At 38.0% G+C, this 19,193-nt stretch overlaps 1 protein-coding gene across 5 annotated transcripts in view; it reads left to right on the forward strand.

Moving 5' to 3' along the window:
* TRPM6 (transient receptor potential cation channel subfamily M member 6) overlaps window positions 1-19,193 on the forward strand; it is a 201,118-nt gene that overhangs the window by 90,578 nt on the left and 91,347 nt on the right. For 4 of the 5 annotated variants that reach the window (XM_066257076.1, XM_066257078.1, XM_066257079.1 and 1 more), the window contains 8 exons: window positions 1,387-1,459; window positions 1,978-2,078; window positions 6,044-6,178; window positions 7,920-7,973; window positions 9,863-10,000; window positions 12,506-12,625; window positions 14,547-14,824; window positions 16,240-16,468. In XM_066257076.1, the coding sequence (XP_066113173.1) occupies window positions 1,387-1,459; window positions 1,978-2,078; window positions 6,044-6,178; window positions 7,920-7,973; window positions 9,863-10,000; window positions 12,506-12,625; window positions 14,547-14,824; window positions 16,240-16,468 (1,128 nt within the window). The remainder of the gene's footprint in view (window positions 1-1,386; window positions 1,460-1,977; window positions 2,079-6,043; window positions 6,179-7,919; window positions 7,974-9,862; window positions 10,001-12,505; window positions 12,626-14,546; window positions 14,825-16,239; window positions 16,469-19,193) is intronic. The other variant, XM_066257077.1, reaches the window with a different exon arrangement.

The following is a 19,193-nucleotide window of genomic DNA, read 5'->3' on the forward strand; positions in this document are numbered from 1 at the left end:
ATTTACCCAAGGCTGACTAGTTAGTGGAATATATGGGGCTAGAAGTTGCCAGTTGAGGCTCTTTTTTGTCAAACAGCTCTCCCATTATATTAAATATGTATATCTTCATTTGTAAAGCCTGAGATGTGTTAATTAACAACAGGATGCCCAGGACACTGTGATGTTGGGATGTCGATCTGTGCTGCCCGTTGTACTTGCTCATTGGGTGCACTGTTATTGCCTCACTATTTTTGAGGACAAATCCTTGAGGATTTATTTCTCATTAAAAAATCAAAAGTCTTAGTTTCTAAGACTAGGTGAACAAAAGGATCTCATTTGGTATTCCTTCAAAATAAGGAATGGTTTCCTTTACATGAGGAACTGACCCAGGCTTTCTTTCTTCCTTTTTTTTTTTTTTTTAAGTGAGAGAGACAGACAGAGAGAGACTAGAAGGGAGAAAGATGAGAAGCATCAATTCATAGTTGTGGCACTTTAGTTGTCTATTGATGCTTCTCATATGACCTTGACTGGGGGGGGGGGGCTCCAGCCGATCCAGTGACCCCTTGCTCAAGCCAGTGACCTTGGGCTAAGCCGGATGAGCCCACACTCAAGCCAGTGACTTTGGGGTTTCAAACCTGGGACTTCAACACTCCAGGTCAATGCTCTATCCACTGCACCACCACCAGTCAGGTGACACAGACTTTCTTTTTATAACATGTGCACAGTAAATTAATAATGTTCTTTTATATATGTTTTCTCTAGGATACATGTAATTTTTTAGGTATATATTTTTTTTTCTGCATGGCCACAGTTCTCCATTATCCTGCTCAAATTTTTTTCTTTTCTGTAAGTAAAAAAATATATTTTATTTTATTTATTTATTTTTTTTTGCACTTTTCTGAAGCTGGAAACGGGAGAGACAGACAGACTCCCACATGCACCCGACCGGGATCCACCCGGCACGCCCACCAGGGGGCGATGCTCTGCCCCTCCAGGGCGTCGCTCTGCCGCGACCAGAGCCACTCCAGCGCCTGGGGCAGAGGCCACGGAGCTATCCCCAGCGCCGGGCCATCCCCACTCCAATGGAGCCCCGGTTGCAGGAGGGGAAGAGAGAGACAGAGAGGAAGGAGGGGGGGTGGAGAAGCAAATGGGTGCCTCTCCCATGTGCCCTGGCCGGGAATCGAACCCGGGTCCCCCGCACACCAGGCTGATGCTCTACCGCTGAGCCAACCGGCCAGGGCCAAAAAAAAATATTTTAGTAAAAAGATTTTTTAAACTCTGAGTGATTTTTGAAATTAATATTGTTTTCCCTCAATTCATTAGCTCAAGAACAAATTTTGTGAGTCCTCTTGAAAACATTTTTTGCTAGTTCCCAAAATATATGGCTTTCTGTTTTCCAACTTCTAGATTACCATATTTGAGGCTGATTCTGAGGAGTTGCAAGACCTTGATTTAGCAATCCTAACAGCTCTGCTAAAAGGTGAGTGAATAGGGTTACAGCTGTTCCTCACTTATAGTTCTCATGTTTTTTGTTGTTGTTGTTGTTTGTGTGTTTGTTTTTTTAAATGAGAAGTAGAGAGGGAGAGAGACACACTCCTGCATGTGCCCTGAAAGGGATCCATCCAGCCTATGGGGCGATGCTCTGCCCATCTGGAAATGTTGCTCCATTGCTTAGCAATAGAACTATTTTAGCACCTGAGGTGAGGCCACGGAGCCGTCCTCAGTACCTGGGATCAACTTGCTCCAACCAATGGCTGCAGGAAGGGAAGAGAGAGACAGAGAGAGAGAGAAGGGCAAGGGTGAGGGGTGGAGAAGCAAATGGTCGCTTCTCCTGTGTGCCTTGACTGGTAATCAAATCCAGACATCCACACGCATGCCAACTGGCCAGGGCCTCTACTGCTGAGCCAACTGGCCAGGGCCTCATGTTTGATGGCACTTCGTGCTTTATTTGTTGACATTTTAAATAAACTATACGATTGTTTCTTTCTTTTACTCTAGGCACAAATTTATCAGCATCTGAACAATTAAATCTGGCAATGGCTTGGGACAGAACGGATATTGCCAAGAAACATATCCTAATACATAGGCAACATTGGAAGGTATGATGAAAATGAAGTTATTTGGAAAAAACTATTTTGTGTTGGTTTGTTCGGGAGGGGCAAAAAGGAAATTGCAGGAGAGAGTAATTGGTTTGGGAGAGCTGTGGGGGTGGCATCTCTGTAGCTAGGTGCCCAGGGATCAGGAGAATATTTCTCTCATTTTCTTTGCCTCTCTGAAATCATTTTTTTTCTCTAGCTCTGCAGACTAATTAATACTGACAAAAGAAGTTGGAGGACTGACAGAGGATTTAAAAAATATTTTGTATGGTCAGATTTTTATATTGTTATTTAAGGCTTAAAGTTTATTTTATTTTTTGCTTTAAATTATAATAAATGCCTATAGTAGAAATTAGTGAAAACAGAGAAAAGGAGACAGAAGAAAAATCACCTATTGTGGTCATCATAATTACCATTAACGTTTCTTCTTTCTTTTTTTAAAAATACCATCTCTTCTTCACATAGTGTTTTGTAACTTGCTATTTAAACATTGTTTGTTAAATTGATTTTAGAGAGAGAGAAAGGGAGAGAGAGAAAAATAAATAGATTTGTTCTATCTTTTTATGCATTCATTGGTTGATTCTTCTATGTGCTCTGACCAGGATGGAACTGTCAACTAAACTACCTGACCAGGGCTATTAATATTTTGTTTTTAAAAACTATAGTTGTGACCATACCATAGGTAGATCATTTTTGGGTCAAACTAATGCATACACATTTTTTAAAACATCAAATGGTACTAAATGTCTACTAAAAAATCCAGGAGTTCCTTGCTAACCCAACAACCAAGTACTTTTGACATTTTTGACTGTTCTGATATTTATAAACCTCCATATTTCTAAATTATAAGTCATATTGCTGTCTTCTGATTTATCAGTTTTGGAAACTGCTTAGCACTCTGTCTGTGGTCCTCATTGCTGCACCCTGGACCTGTTGCCCGCTGTTCCTCATGCTGGAGGATCACCTCTCAGGGTCTTGACGATTTCCTCTTGTGTTAGGGCTCCCATTTCCTATAGTTTGTGCCTTCCTCTTTCTTGGTGTATTCCTTTATTTTGGGGGTATGCATACCTCAGTATCTTACTGAGAAACGGAGTATAGAAGATTTGAAGGACTTAAATGTTTGAATATATTTAAATTCAAGATTGGAAGTAATTCTTTTAGAGAATTTTTGGATGCTTAGCTTCTAATACCCAGCATTGCTGTTGACAAGTAAACATCTTTCTTTTTTCTAATTTTTTGTGACTATTCTTCTCTTTTTCCAGTGTTTTGAGATTTTGCAAATGTATGTATAGAGTCTTTATATCCATTATATTGAACATATGATTTCAGTTTAGTGATCATGCGTTTCATCCTGGAGAATTTCCTCCCATTTTCTTGTTTCTCTTTTTAGAATTCCTATTAGTTAAATGTTGAACCATTGATTGCTCTTCTAATCTTATCTTATTTCTCTAATATGCCTTTTCTTCGATAGATTTTCTCAACTTTAATTTTCATGGCTTACAGGTAGCTTTTTGTTTCTGGCAGCATACTACTAATTTCTAAGAGCAAATTTGTTCTTTGCCCCCCCCCCCCTTTTTTTTTAAAACAGCATACTGAATACAAATATATACATATGTTTTAATATAAAATACTTATATTTTAAGTGAGAGGAGCGAAGATAGAGACAGACTTCCACATGTGCCCTGACTGTGGTCCACCTGGCAACCCTAGTCTGGAGCAGGTGCACAAATCATCTGAGCTATCCTCAGCTCCTGGGGCCAACCCCTGGACCAACCAGCCACTGGGCTGCAGGAGGGGAAGAGCGAAAGAAGGGGTAGAGGAACTGGAACAGAAGCAGATGGTCACTTCTCATCTATGCTACATGCTGGGCCGACACTCTATCCACTCAGCAAACCAGATATATCTTCTTTTTTTCCTGAGGATATTAATGATAACTCTTTTGAAATTTTCTTCTTCCTGCATTGCATGATTTCTCTTCGTTGATATTTTGTGGTCTGTTTGTTCTAGAATTTTTGTTTAAAAGTGTAAGATAGAAAGCTCATTGGAAATTCTGAGCCTGTAGGTTTGAGCTTCACAGTGGGGTGATCTGGCTGCCATTTACTGGTGGACCTGTGAGGGAAGTTTGCATGTCCATGTCTTTTCTTTCTGTTAGTCACAATACCAGCAAAGGCTCCTTCAATCTCCTGCTGGGAAGGTAAATCCCCAGCTGTTGCTGGCCTTATAAAAGTCAAGTGGGGGAAGATGACTGGGAAGGTCACAATATTAGAAATTCAGCATATGTGCATTTATTTAATCCTGGTGCTGCCAGAGTTCTATGGCATAGGTTTGTTTAGTTTTTTACTTTTTCCATTTTCAATTTCTGGGGACTTTCACTTTCTGGCTTTCTGGGACTAAGTTAATTACTACCTGACCATCTGCTTTCCTACTTTCAAAATATTGCATTCTTTTTTTTTTTTTTTTTGGTTTATAAATACTTTGTTTTTATTTTATATATTTTAGACCTGCATATTACATTTTGAAATTCTTATTTTTAAGTGAATTTACTGAGGTGACATTAGTTAATAAAATTATATAGGTTTTAGGTATAAAATTCTGTAATATATCATCTGTACATTGCACTGTGTGCTCACCACCCCAAGTCAAATCTCCTTCCATCACTGTTTATCTCCCCCACACCCTGTCCCTCTGGTAATCACCATACTGTTGCTGTGAAAATGTACCACAGCTTTATTATCCACTCATCTACTGATGGACACTTGGGCTGTTTCAAATCTTGGCTATTGTATATAATGCTGCAATGGCCATAGGATGCATATGTTCTTTCAAATTGCAGCTACTGGGGAAAATAGTATGGAGTTACCTCAAAAAATTAAAAATGGGGCCGTGGCTGGTGGTTCAGTGGATAGAGTGTCAGCCTAGTATATGGACATCCTGGGTTTTATTCCTGGTCAGCACACACAAGAGAAGTGACCATCTGCTTCTCTCTCCCTCCCTCTTCTCTCTTCTCTCTCTTTTTCCCTCCTGCAGCCATGGCTCAAATGGTTTGATCACTGAACCTGGGCGAGGATGGCTCAGTTGGTCCGAGTATGTCAGCCTCAGGTGCTAAATATAGCTTGGTTGATTTAAGCATTGGCGCCAGATGGGAACTGCTGGGTGGATCCTGGACTGGGCACATAGGGGAGTCTCACTATCTCTCTTCTTCTCACTTGAAAAAAATTAACAATGGAACTGCCTAATCATGATCTAACAATTCCACTTCTGGGAATTCATCTGAAAAAATAAAAATGTTGCTTTCTTGACATTCTTGCTTTTGTAAATTCATTAAAAAAATCTATTTTCTATGGTGTAAATGGAGTTTTAGGCAGGAGTAAAAGTAAATGAGTGTGTTTGATTTTCCATTTATACCCAAAAGCCAAGTGTAGTTTAATTATTTATTTATTTTAAATTTTATTTATTGATTTTTTTTTGAGAGAGAAGAGAGAAAAAGAAAAGGAGAGATAAAAAGAGGGGGGGAGAAGCAGAAAGTATCAGCTCATTGTAGTTGCTTCTTGTATGTGCCTTGACCAGGCAAGCCCAGGGTTTCAAACAGGTGACCTCAGTGTTACAGGTTCACGGTTTATCCACTGCACCACCACAGGTCAGGTGCCAAGTGTAGTTTAAATAAACATGACAAGTTGGGAAAAAATACCAAAGCAGATTTTTAACTAGAATTGCATTAAATTTGTACATTTATTTGGGAAGCATTGAGATTTTTTACAATAGTCAATCTTCCAATATAGAGCAAATTTAACCTATTCTTTATGTCTTCACATTCACTTTTTGTTATTTCTTCACTCAGGTGCTGAGGTAACCTTGTATTTTATATTTACTATATTTGTATAGTTTTGAGTTCAAATACACGGAATCTTTTAGTTACTTCTACTTTTGTTATTGTCTTTACCTTTCTTATTTATTTCTACCCTCTGAAGCCTGGCTCCCTGGAACAAGCAATGTTAGATGCTTTAGTGATGGATCGGGTGGATTTTGTGAAGCTCTTAATAGAAAATGGTGTGAACCTCCATCGCTTTCTTACCATCCCTCGACTGGAAGAACTCTATAATACAGTGAGTATTGGAATATTTCATCATTCACCTCCTTTAATATTTACCTTATGTTCAAGTCTTCTTGAATGTCATGTAAAAGATAGCTTATGGAGACAGAGACTTTTGAATAAAGGAGAAATATTTTTACCGATTCCATTTGATCCTATGGTCATTTATGTATTTCCTATTACTAATTACATAGACTAGAGAAATACACTAACTTAAGAAAATATTGGCTCTGGCTCGTTGGCTCAGCAGTAGAGCATCGGCCTGGAGTGTGGGAGTCCTGGGTTCGATTCCTGATCAGGGCACACAAGAGAAGCAAGCATCTGATTTTCCACCATCCCTCTCCTCTCTCTCTCTCTCTCTCTCTTCCCCTCCTCTAGTCATGACTTGAATGATTCAAGCAAAGTTGGCCCCCAGCACTGAGGATGGCTCCATAGCCTTGCCTCAGGCACTAAAATAGCTTGGTTGCTGAGCAACAGAGCAGCAGCCCCAGATGGTTAGAGCATCGCCTGGTATGGGGCTTGCTGAGTAAATCATAGTTGGGTTTCATGTGGCAGTCAGTTTCTCTGCCTCCTCCTCTCACTTAATAAAAAACAAAGAAAAGAAAATATTGTAATAAGAACATAATTAATGCCACAGATGTGAATAAGAACCAATTAGTTTTATTGTGTGATTAAAAACATCTCAACTCAAGACTGCTGTTAAAATTTTGTTCCTGCAACTTTCCTATGCAAACCCTTATTGAAACTAGACTGGCTTACTCATTGTAAAAACACCAATTGCTTGAGTCATGCATCTTTTGTGCCCTTCCTTGTCCTTTGAATTGTATCCTTTCTTCAAAGCCCTATTCAAGTCCCGTCTTTTTGACCTGTCCATATTGTACAAATTATTTTCAATTCTTGAGCACACACATCTTCATATTGTTGGTTATATTTTGTGTAAGTACTCATTCTTTTCTATTAGACTGTAAAAACTGCAAAGAAATAATACTTATATTCTTTGTTGACTCTCAAATGTTTGAACAGAGTAAAGATTCAATAAATATTTGTTTATGGGATATAATTGTGTGATAGAATTTATAATTTATGTGATTTACATATGTTATAGAATAGTTATAAATTAGTTACAATTTATCTCTGCCTCTGTCATATAAAATTATTTAAGTCCTTAGTACTACCAAACAAGATGTATATCTTGCTTTGAAAAATATTTGTATCTAATTACATTTTCTCTGGGGAAATACCTTCTTTAGAATTAATGTGGCTTGCCTGACTAGGTGGTAGTGCAGTGGATAAAGTGTCGGACTGGGACATGGAGGACCCCGCTTTGAAGCCCTGAGGTCATCAGCTTAAGTGCAGGCTCATCTGGTTTGAGTAAAGCTCACCAACTTGAGTCCAAGGTCGCTGGTTTGAGCAAGGGGTCACTTGGTCTGCTGTAGACCCCTGGTCAAGGCACATATGAGAAAGCAATCAATGAGAAACTAAGGTGCTGCAACAAAGAATTGATGCTTCTCATCTCCCTTCCTGACTGTCTGTCCCTATCTGTTCCTCTCTCTGTCATACACACACACACACACACACACACACACACACACACACACACACACACTAATGTGGCTTAAGCTTCATTACTAAAGAAGCTGAAGAAAAATTTCATTATTCTGAAAGTTTTTATGCATTCTGAAATACATTTTTGTCTCCCAAGTACATGGTAATTAAAAGGTAGTTAAAATTCTTCCTTTTGTTCCTTATTACAGAAACACGGACCTACTAATATGCTCTTGCATCATCTTGTCCGAGATGTAAAACAGGTAACCTAATTCCAAAGGTGTGCAGATTTCTTTGTAAATTGCCTTAGCCTTATGATAGAGGCTTCACCAGATTTTGCTTTGTAAAATGTAGATTTGGATCATAGCGAATTACCTACCCTCTTTGCCAGTGACTGAACAATTTCATCAACACATTTTTCTAAAATTTACTTTGTGTTTTTAAAGATTTGATGCACCAAGTGTCTTTAGCTAATAATTATTTTCTCTTATAAAATATAAACCAGAGACATATCAAACTTCCAATCAGAACTTCAGCTCAACGTGATACAGCAGTATTGCCAGTGTTGATAATAATACCTGCTGAAAATGAAGACATTTTCTTGTTCTGTTGTCTTTATTGAAGGACTCATATATGATTTCTGTTGTTTTTGTATTATTGTTTTGACTATTAGTGAAATCTTGGTGAGGGCTTGGTTGCTCTCACTTCTTTTCCGAGTCTAAGCATTGTTCTAAGGAACTAGAATGAATCCCACTGCTCTATAACCCTTTCTTCTATTTTGCCCATTATGTTTTCACTGAACTTTGTCAGATTTAAAATAATCTGTCCTGTTACTTACCAAGACTTCTCAACATTAACAGATTTTTATGCCGTAATTCCTTCTTTTGTAGTTACCAAGCACTTTCATTCACATGTGCAGAAAACTGGGAGCGCCTATTTGTCACCATGGTTAATATCTGTCCACAGTGCGTTTGAAAAGCTCTTTTCTTATTTTCCTGATGTCTCATATCTTGATGGAGAAAGCATAGGTTTTTCATAGGTTATGTTGACATTGCCGGAGAGCCGAGTGAAAGGAATGTAGAAGACAACATTTAGTTAGCAAATCAACAGTAACCCAAAGTGTCCGTGCTGATGTAAATTTAGTTTGCATTGATTTATGATAGATCAAAATGATTTTCCTTAGATTATTTCCTTGAACTATGATTCTATCACAGTAAATTGAAGAAAAAGGAATTGAACAGGTTATATAAGCTCTTAACTAGCAGCGAATAAGAGCATAATTTTATTATTTCTTTAAAAAATAAATTATCAATGCAAAAAAGAAATAAAATCATTTACATATTTATATATATCCTTATATATCAGCTCATTTCTTGTTCAAAACTTCATGAACGTTATTCACAGAGATCTTGTTCAGCACTCTGTGTGCCTTTAAAAATGTCCGTGAGTTGCAGTTCAGAAATAACAGTTTTGAAAAGGTAGTAAGGTGAGTTTTTAGGGGTCAAAATCAGTTTTATTTAGACCAAGATCCATTTACTTGGAAATTTGTTGCTCACCTCTCCTACCGACTGTAACATTTGTCTTGGCACAGCCTCGTGTTTTGATATCTCATTTGGTTCTGCCGTACCATGTTCCTTATTTCTATTTGTTCTACCTCCTTCCGTATTCTTGTTTTCTGTACAATACTGTCAACACAATGCAAAGTATTGTAGCCATTTTATAGAGAAGTTGAAGATTTAACCCAATGTTAATTTTTTGATACATACATTCAGTATATCACTCAGTGATATTACTTCTGTTGTAGTAGTTATTTCCAGTTAAAAACAATATTTTATACTATATTTAAATGTATTTTGTTCTAAAGAATGTGTGTGCCTGAGAGAAAGAAAACAGAGAGTGAGTGAGAAGATCTAAGCAGACATTCAGTGTCTATAAAACTAAAGCTATATTAAAGTTAGCTTTAATATAGTGTCCTTTCCCAGTTGAACATGCATTTTCTATCAGTAGTGGGTCATTAACAGATTGTTTGTAAAGATGATTGAAAAGTCTGAGTCTAACTCTTTGCAGTAGATTTGGTTATATTCTAATGGTATGGAAAAAGAGGTAGAAAAGAGAACTGAAAATTATAATTGATTATATGTTTTTGTTTCAGCATACCCTTCTCTCAGGCTATGGAATAACACTGATTGACATTGGATTGGTAATAGAGTACCTCATTGGTGGAGCATATCGCAGCAGCTACACCAGAAAAAATTTCAGAACCCTTTACAATCTCTACAGAAAACATAAGGTAGCACAATTGAAAAGTACCCTAGAAAAATTAAGGGTAACTAATAATAACACTTTTTCCCTTCTTTTTTTAAGTGAGAGGAAAGGAGATAAAGAGACAGACATACACCTGGCATCCTGTCTGGGGCTATGCTCACAACTGAGCTATGTTTAGTGCCTGAGGCTGACACATTCAGACCAACTGAGCAATTCTCAGTGCCTGGGCCAATGTGCTCAAACTAGTTGAGCTATGGCTGTAGGAGGGGAAGAGAGAGAAGAGAGAGAGGGAGGTGTGGAGAAGCAGATGGTCGCTTTACCTTTGTGCCCTGACCGGGAATCAAACCTGGGACATTCACATGCTGGGTCAGCACTCAACCACTGAGCCAATTGGCCAGGGCCATAATAGCACTTTTTAAGAAGTACTTGAGAAGTTCAGATGGGACTAGTTTTGAAAATGGACATTCTATTTATAAACCTTTTTTATTAGTTGCTATGTGTAAGGTACTGTGCTTGCATGCTGGCCTGGCTGGATGTAAAGATTAGGAGTTTAGAAACTTAGAGAGGAAACAGACTTATGCATAATTAACCATAATGCAAAAGAGAATGTAAAATATGCTACATTGACATAGAAGTAATGTGATGCAAAAGATTAGAGGGAGAGAGATGATCAGCTCTTTCTTTTGTTTCTCTTTTGAAAATATAGATGTCTAAACCTTAATAGGATTAGATCTATAAACTCATACTAGTCCATAGTCTAAAGATGACAATCTTGGGACAAGTGTGGGGATTACAGTATATGAAAAGATGAATGCTGAGTGTACTAAAAAATACCTATTTTACATATGTTATTTTTCACCTTAGTTTTAGAAGTCTAGGAATTTAAAATCAGACTAGTTAATTGATTAGCAGAGAAAGCATGGCTTGTTTCTTAAAAGTACCTTTACAGATCAGTAAACAGAAGAGACTAATTCTTATTAGAGGATAATGGAAGTGTTAGAAAAGGTTGATTGGGGTGTTTTTGGTTGAGAGTAAACAGAAGCAATGAAGGGCACAATACTGTGGACTTTAGGGTATGTTTTAGCTGTCACAAGGGGACCTTTGTCATTGGAGAAGCACCAGGAGTTGTGAGGAGTGAGACTGGAAAGGAAGTTTGGAAAGATCACACAGAGAGTTTAGAATATCAAGCTACTTTTGACCTTTATTTATAAAGACTTATGTGAAGAGAAAGCTCTATTTGGCTTTAGGAAGTGATACAACAAAGCATAAATGAACCCAAATATCACAGAGAAAAAGGTTCTTTATCGAAATTTCAGAGGCATAGGAACACACATGAGCCATCAGCTCCTTCAGTTAAACAACATGCACCTTGCTCTGTGGTTACCAGCGGGTAGGTACAAGGACAAACTGTGGCCGCGGTGCGGTCCAGTGGAAAGCAGGCTAGGCACGTACGCTAGTGCCCTTCATAGAAATGAATTAGAAGTTACCCACTTTATTGACTGTTTTCTAGTGAAGAAGTACAGAGTTTATTGTGTTTCTTAGAAATGAGATCATAAAGTTATAAATGGGTGTAACTCTCGAGTTCAGAGAGATCTAGAACTGAATCTTCGTTTTGCTCATTAGTAGCTGTGTCATCTTGAGCAAGAAATTTAACCTCTCTGTGTGTCAGTTTCCTCATTTATAAAATGAGAATAATAATATTCCTTTTATAAATTTGTCAAAAGGACTAAATAAAGCAATATTAGAAAAGCCCATATTTCTGGTTTTTCAGAGGGTATAGAGTAACTGTTAATAATAATAGTATGGTTATTATTAATGACATTTTTCTCTATCACAATAATGAATATTATCTTTAAAAAGTCTTGACTCTATCACAGTTATGTCTAATTTATATCCATAAAACATGAACTAAAAGTAAACAAAATAGTTCAAAGCCTATGGTTTGTATCAAATATTTTTATGTTAGTCCCTTCATTCACAAATACTTCTTTTTAATTTCCTTTCTCAGTGTTGAAGCTTCACGCTGATAAGCAGTGAATGATGTGGTTGTGCCTAGCCACAGGGAATTCCAGTGGTGATATTATATAACACGTGGAGAAATTCCATAACTTTCTAATTAACCTTAACCTTGGAGCTGTTTGTGAATGGGACCTTTTTCTTATCAGGGCTATGTATCTTTATTGCTTGTTCTGAGCTGGTATAGAACATCCATTGATTTCTAATAGAATTTCCACATCAAGAAGGAATGCCGATATATAGAGAGGGAACAAAAGAGCACGTTTTCAGAGATGTTAGGAAATAACAGTGCCCTTAATAAGAAGGAGATTATGAGGGGCTCTTTATGGGTCAGTAAATAATTAACCTTATTAATGATTAACTACTGATCATGGATGAGAGATAACCATTAGATATATTGCTAGAATACAATTTTACATTTGGGGTTTCATTACTGTCTAGAAATAAAATGTTGTTATTATTAAAATCATTTTCCCTTTTTGTTTTATTTCAAAAATATAATAATATGTGCCAGAGAGTGAGCCGGTCCCAGTCCCCTCTTCCCTGGAGATGCACTTCAGGAAATAGACCAGAATCTGCAGACAGCACGCTACATTCCCAGTTCATCAGAACTGCCCAGCCTTACAAACTCAAGGTACCATTGCTTATTTGTAGATTTGAAAAGAAAATCGTTCTTGCATACCGAGACCACCTCTTTATTTAAAATTGGAGAAAGAGAGGTACAAATGGGGTCACCATGGACAAGTGCCATAAACAGATGGTACAAACCAAAAATATAACTCAGCTGTCCTGCAACAATAAGCACAGGCCCAGGACACAGTTCTGGGAACTAAATAAAACTGGGTTCGGCACTTTAGCCGACTTTCTTGTTCCCACTGCCACCTGGTCCAGATGATGACTCAGGAAGGCAATCATGGGATGGTAAAAAAATGTGATTGTCAACCCAACACCAAACCCTCATCCTCTTTCCCTGAGGCAAATTAGATGTGACTATTCTCTTCTCCTTTTCTTCTCCCTTAATTGTCCTTATGCATCTTATTCTTTTCCCATTTGAGGCTTTCTTGAAATTAATTTTAACTTAATGTTACGGTATGACAGTGATAATGTGTGTGCACCGATGTGTGCCCAATGTCATTATTCCCTCTCCCCATGCGACCTTGGTGCCGCTAGCCTCTGGGGATGAATGTATTACTCAAGAGTTTCTATATAAATGGTTCCTATGTTGGCTGAAAGAGGTTTGCTCTCCATAGCTCCTAGAATGAAAAGATATTTTTTGAAGATAAAATTACCCTTAATCATCATCAGTGAATACAAACTTCCTATACTTATAGAAATAGAGGAAGCTTATTACAATTTTTGTTATGCCCCCCTTAATTAAAAAGAATAATTATTGAATCTTATTATTTGCCCATTATGTTGGGTGCTTGGTTGAATTTGGGATACAGGTGGGTTGGGGAAAACATGATGATTAAGAAATGTAGCCCCCTACTAAGTAATAGTCCTGGTGCAGTATGATGAGCATTGAAGTTGAGATACATACACAGTGTTACAGAAGAAGATGGGAATTAGAGAGTAGCATTTGAGATGAGCTGTAAAAAGTGGGTTTACCAGATGGGGAATAGTATTTCATCATTGCCTATTGACATCACTAGAGTAATATAATCAGAATAAAAAAAGGAAATGTAAAACCAATCTATTTGGATGCGTGTTCGCAGCACTAGTGACATTTTTCTAAGGGGGTAATGATTCTATTTGTAAGGTGAGGTTAGAGTTTTTTTTTGTAGTAGTTGTCATTTATCCGGTAAATTATATCAACCCATTTTCTTGGGAAATTAAAAGTTGTCATACAGTTAGTGGCTCTATTCCAAAAGTGTAGTGTTTTAAGTTGTACTAAGTGAACTTAGTGTATCTCAACTTAGGGACCCTGATATTATTAGATACTAGATTACCTTAAAAGGCCAAAATTTTGGTTTTTGGTTTATAAAGTTCTATTATTTTTTTAAACTAATCTTGATAATGTTTATAAATTACAGATTTAGATCTATCTATCATTTATCTGTCTATCATCTAACTATTGTTTGTCTATTTACTTATCTCAATTACAATTTACATTCAATATTACTTTGTATTAATTTCAGGTGTACAGCATAGTGGTTAGACAACTACTTTACAAAGTATTCTCCCTGGTATTTCTAGTATGCACCGACACCATACATAGTTACCATAATATTATTGACTCTATTTCCTATGTTTTACTTTATATCCCTGTGACTATTTTATAATGACCAATTTGTTCTTCTTAATCCCCTCACCTTTTTCACCCAGTCCCCAACCCCTTCCATCTGGCAACCATCTGTCTGTTCTCTGCATCTCTGGGTCTGATTCTGTTTCTATTCTGTATGTTTATATTATTCTTTAGAATAGCATATGATTTTGCTTATATGTAGAATCTGAAGTTTTATTATTTCCATTTCTAGAATACTTGATGTGTTTCATTAAGTAGAACACCGTGTATCTGATTATCTGGAAACCATTTCTATATTACTTTCCAACAGGAAAAGTCTGTCATCCTTCATAAATCAAGGAAGAAGTCAAAAGACCAGAACATAGCCAACGATCCCGAGTCTACTGGCTTTATTTACCCTCACAATGACCTGCTGGTTTGGGCTGTGCTAATGAAGAGGCAGAAGATGGCCATGTTCTTTTGGCAGCATGGAGAGGAGGCCACTGTTAAGGCGGTGATTGCTTCTATACTATACCGAGCCATGGCCCGGGAAGCCAAGGAGAGCAACATGGTGGACGATGCCTCAGAAGAGATGAAAAACTACTCAAAGTAGGAATTTTCTCTTCACCACATACAAAACACCGATAGTTCTTAGAACAGCTAGACATTTTTATCTCCCTTTTCTTCAAACTTGTACAAGGAGTGAACCCACTGCCATGCATTTCACGTGCCATTAGAAGTAAGGTTCTTTAGGTATTTTTTTTTGTGTGTGTGACAGAAACAGAGAGAGTCAGAGAGAGGGATAGATAGGGACAGACAGATCGGAAGGGAGAGAGATGAGAAGCATCAACTCCTTGTTGCGGCACCTTAGTTGTTCATTGATTGCTTTCTCATTTGTGCCCTGGACGGGGGGCTACAGCAGACCGAGTGACCCCTTGCTCGAGCCAGCAACCTTGGGCTCAAGCTGGTGAGCCTTACTCAAACCAGATGAGCCCACGTTCAAGCTGGTGACCTTGGGGTCTCGAACCTGGGTCCTCTGAGTCCCAGTCCAATGCTCTATCCACTGCTCCACTGCCTGGTCAGGCTTTAGGTATTTTAAGGAGCTTTGTGGAATAAAGGTAAGAGAGACTGCCTTCAAGTCAGAAGACTTGTTCTAATCCTAGTCCAGTTGTCTACTAATGGGGAAGTCATTAGACTAGGCTTTGGGACTTCAGTCTCCTCTCTGCTATTAAGTGTTCAGTTAATGATTTTGAAAGTCCCTCCTGACTTTTAAACTCTTTGATACTTAAGTTAAATTAAAACTTGTGGTTTACTTTAAGTATCTCTCAGGCAGAAAAACAAATTCATTATGTATTAAAGAACCAGAGCAGGATGGTGGAAGATAGAAAAGTTAGAAATGTTTTTGATTTTTTGATTACTAAAGCATTATAGTAGTGAGGTAAAAATGGAGAGCTGAAGTTAATAGAAATAAATTTATAATTTTCATTTTAAAAGTCCCAGAGAATGACAGCATTTACTTTTTTAAAGACAACAATCTCCCAGAAAATTGCAGAAAATGTCTCTAGGTCTGGCTTCTTCCTTAAGTTATCTATGTATTTTTAAAAATCTTTTTTTTTTTTAAATGTAGTTCTACAACTTTCCTTTATTGCTAGTCAGTTTGGAACGGTATTTTTCCAAAACCCAATTTTTATTAGGGCTTATCAGGGAACCCAAACCAAGCTATAATAGAGCCCATTGGTGGTGTGAAATGGCTTCTCCCCATGTATTGCTCGGGCACTCCTGGTGTAAACCAAGTTCTATGTGTCACTGTGTAGGTAAGCCCTCATGTTCTGTCCCTCCAGGAAAGGGACAACAATCCATTTCCTGCACAGCAATCCCTTAAAAATAGCTTCTGCAACCTGAGATTATTAGGTTGCTGTTTGCTCTTTTGTGTCGGTCTTTTCTGAGACTTGTGTTTAATCTTTTGAGTGTTTTGGGGCTCTGACGTGCATTTGTTTTCACTGCTGACTGCTGTGTCATTGCAGACAGTTTGGCCAGCTTGCCCTAGATGTGCTGGAAAAGGCATTCAAGCAGAATGAGAGGATGGCCATGAAGCTGCTGACCTATGAACTCAAGAACTGGAGCAATTCTACGTGTTTGAAACTGGCTGTTTCTGGGGGACTTCGGCCCTTTGTATCGCATACTTGTACCCAGATGCTCCTGACGGACATGTGGATGGGGCGCCTGAAAATGAGGAAAAACTCTTGGTTGAAGGTACCTTTATTTGCTTTATAGAGTTTGATATTAGGTTAGTCTGAAGGTTTGTACTCTTGAGTTCATCTTTTCTTTGTTCCAGAATAGTGTCTTCAGAAAAACCAATGAATATCTTTGATTCTCCCAGATGAGCTGGGAGCTTTCCAGTGGGATCTGACAGCTACTTACTTTACCTGCTACTACCACAGTTTCTTTCTAAATATGGAGATAATTGTACGCACTCTGTCCATCTCAAAGACACACTCATGAAGGTGGCTAGAAACCGTTAATGGCATATAAACCTATACGCAAGATTTCATTATTAGTAAAAACTTTGTTGTCTCTGATAATTATAATAGAAGTAAACAAGATATTTTTAGTGAAATTTTCCTCAGTTTAAGAATATTAACTGATAGGCTCTGGGCAGTTGGCTCAGCAGTAGAGCATCAGCATGGCATGTGGAAATCCCAGTTTCGATACCTAGTCAGGGCACATAAGAGAAACAACCATATGCTTTTCCACTCCTCCTCCCCTTCTCTCTCTCTCTTTCTCCTCCCTTCCCGCAGCCATTGCTCGAATGGTTGCAGCACTTTGGCCCCGGGCACTGAAGATGGCTCCATGGCCTTGCCTCAGGTGCTGAAATAGCTCAGTCGCCAAGCAACGGAACAGCCCCAAGAGGTCAGAACATCACCCTGTAGGGGGCTTGCCAGGTAGATCCCAGTTGGGGCACATGCAGGAGTCTGTTTCTGCCTCCCTGCTCCTGCCTCTCAAAAAAAGAAAACAAAAATCTGATAATAATCTAAATAAAATGAGCAATTTCTGTTATCTGCTCATTGAATGTGATGTTTCCAAGGATAAACTGCTCTTTTATAAAGTTGCCCTCAAATACAATTGTTCACACCACTAACTAGCTCTAAATTCTTCTATTTTGTTAGAATTTAGTCTTGTCTCTCTCACCTTGAATTATTAAGAGTAATTTAGTTAACTACTAAAGACATTTCATCTTTGACATTAAACCTAAACCTACAGCTTAAGGTTATGATTAAGCTTAAATGTATGTGCTTATGAAACTGAAAAAAAGTAGTGAAGCATGAGCATTAAGAACTCCATAGACTATATTTAATCATTTAATTTTATTCTTTCTAGAGTTCTTAAAAATGGGATGTGTCCCAAATAGAATGAATGTTTTAAAAATATATCTTTTTGGTGGATATGTCTAGAAAACACAAAGATATAAAAGATTTAAGATATAAAATATACAAAAGAACTTGCACATTTTAAGGTTTTTTTTTTTTTTTTTTTTTTTACAGAGACAGAGAGAGTCAGAGAGAGGGATAGATAGGGACAGACAGACAGGACCAGGGAGAGATGAGGAGCATCAATCATTAGTTTTTTGTTGCGACACCTCAGTTGTTCATTGATTGATTTCTCATATGTGCCTTGACCATGGGGCTACAGCAGACCGAGTAACCCCTTGCTCAAGCCAGCAACCTTGGGTCCAAGCTGGTAAGCTTTGCTCAAACCAGATGAGCTCATGCTCAAGCTGGCAACCTTGAGGTCTCGAACCTGGGTCCTCCGCATCCCAGTCTGACACTCTATCCACTGCACCACCACCTGGTCAGGCCATTTTAAGATTTTGTACCATTGATTTTTGAAGAGGAGAGAGAGAGAGGGAAAGGGAAGTGGTAAGCATCAACTCGTAGTTGCTTCTTGTACATCCCTTGAGTGGGCAAGCCTGGGGTTTCAAACCAGCAACCTCAGCATTCCAGGTTGATGCTTTATCCACTGTGCTACCACTGGTCAAGCCAGAACTGGCACATTTTTTTTTAAAATAAATTTTTATTAATGGTAATGGGATGACAATAAATCAGGGTACATATATTCAAAGAAAACATGTCTAGGTTATTTTGTCATTAAATTATGTTGCATACCCCTCGCCCAAAGTCAGATTGTCCTCCGCCACCCTCTATCTAGTTCTCTGTGCCCCTCCCCCTCCCCCTAACTCTCTCCCTCCCTCCCTCCCATGTCCTCCCTCCCCCCACCCCTGGTAACCACCACACTCTTGTCCATGTCTCTTAGTCTTGTTTTTATGTTCCACCAATGTATGGAATCATGTAGTTCTTGTTTTTTTCTGATTTACTTATTTCACTCCGTATAATGTTATCAAGTTCCCACCATTTTGCTGTAAATGATCTGATGTCATCATTTCTTATGGCTGAGTAGTATTCCATAGTGTATATGTGCCACATCTTCTTTATCCAGTCTTCTATTGAAGGGCTTTTTGGTTGCAGAACTGGCACATTTTGATTCTACTGAGTCTACAGAAATATGTGGAAAAAGGGATGATTCATGTTCTTGGTGGGAGAGATTGGGATATTGTGAGATTTCATCACACTACTCAGAATGAGGTACAATTGAAAAGTTATAAATTGTTTCTGGAATTTTCCATTTAATATGGAAAATTTTGGAGGGTCATGGTTGACTGTGGGTAACTGAAACTATAGAAAGTGAAACTGGGTAAGGGGGGACTATTATCTATCTATATTAAAACTTTTAAATGTATGTATGTACATGCATATATATTTTTTCTTTTTGTTTCACAAAAAAATGGGTGCATACTCTATTGTCCTAAAACTTGCTTTTTTTTTCATTTAATACAACTTGGATACCTTCTCATCATAGTAAAAATTGGTTTTGTCTTTTTAATGGTTGTACAGTATTTCACTGTTGGATTGTCCCATACTAG

This window comes from Saccopteryx bilineata, chromosome 2 (genome assembly GCF_036850765.1).
Source record: "Saccopteryx bilineata isolate mSacBil1 chromosome 2, mSacBil1_pri_phased_curated, whole genome shotgun sequence".
In the NCBI taxonomy this organism is placed as follows: domain Eukaryota; kingdom Metazoa; phylum Chordata; class Mammalia; order Chiroptera; family Emballonuridae; genus Saccopteryx; species Saccopteryx bilineata.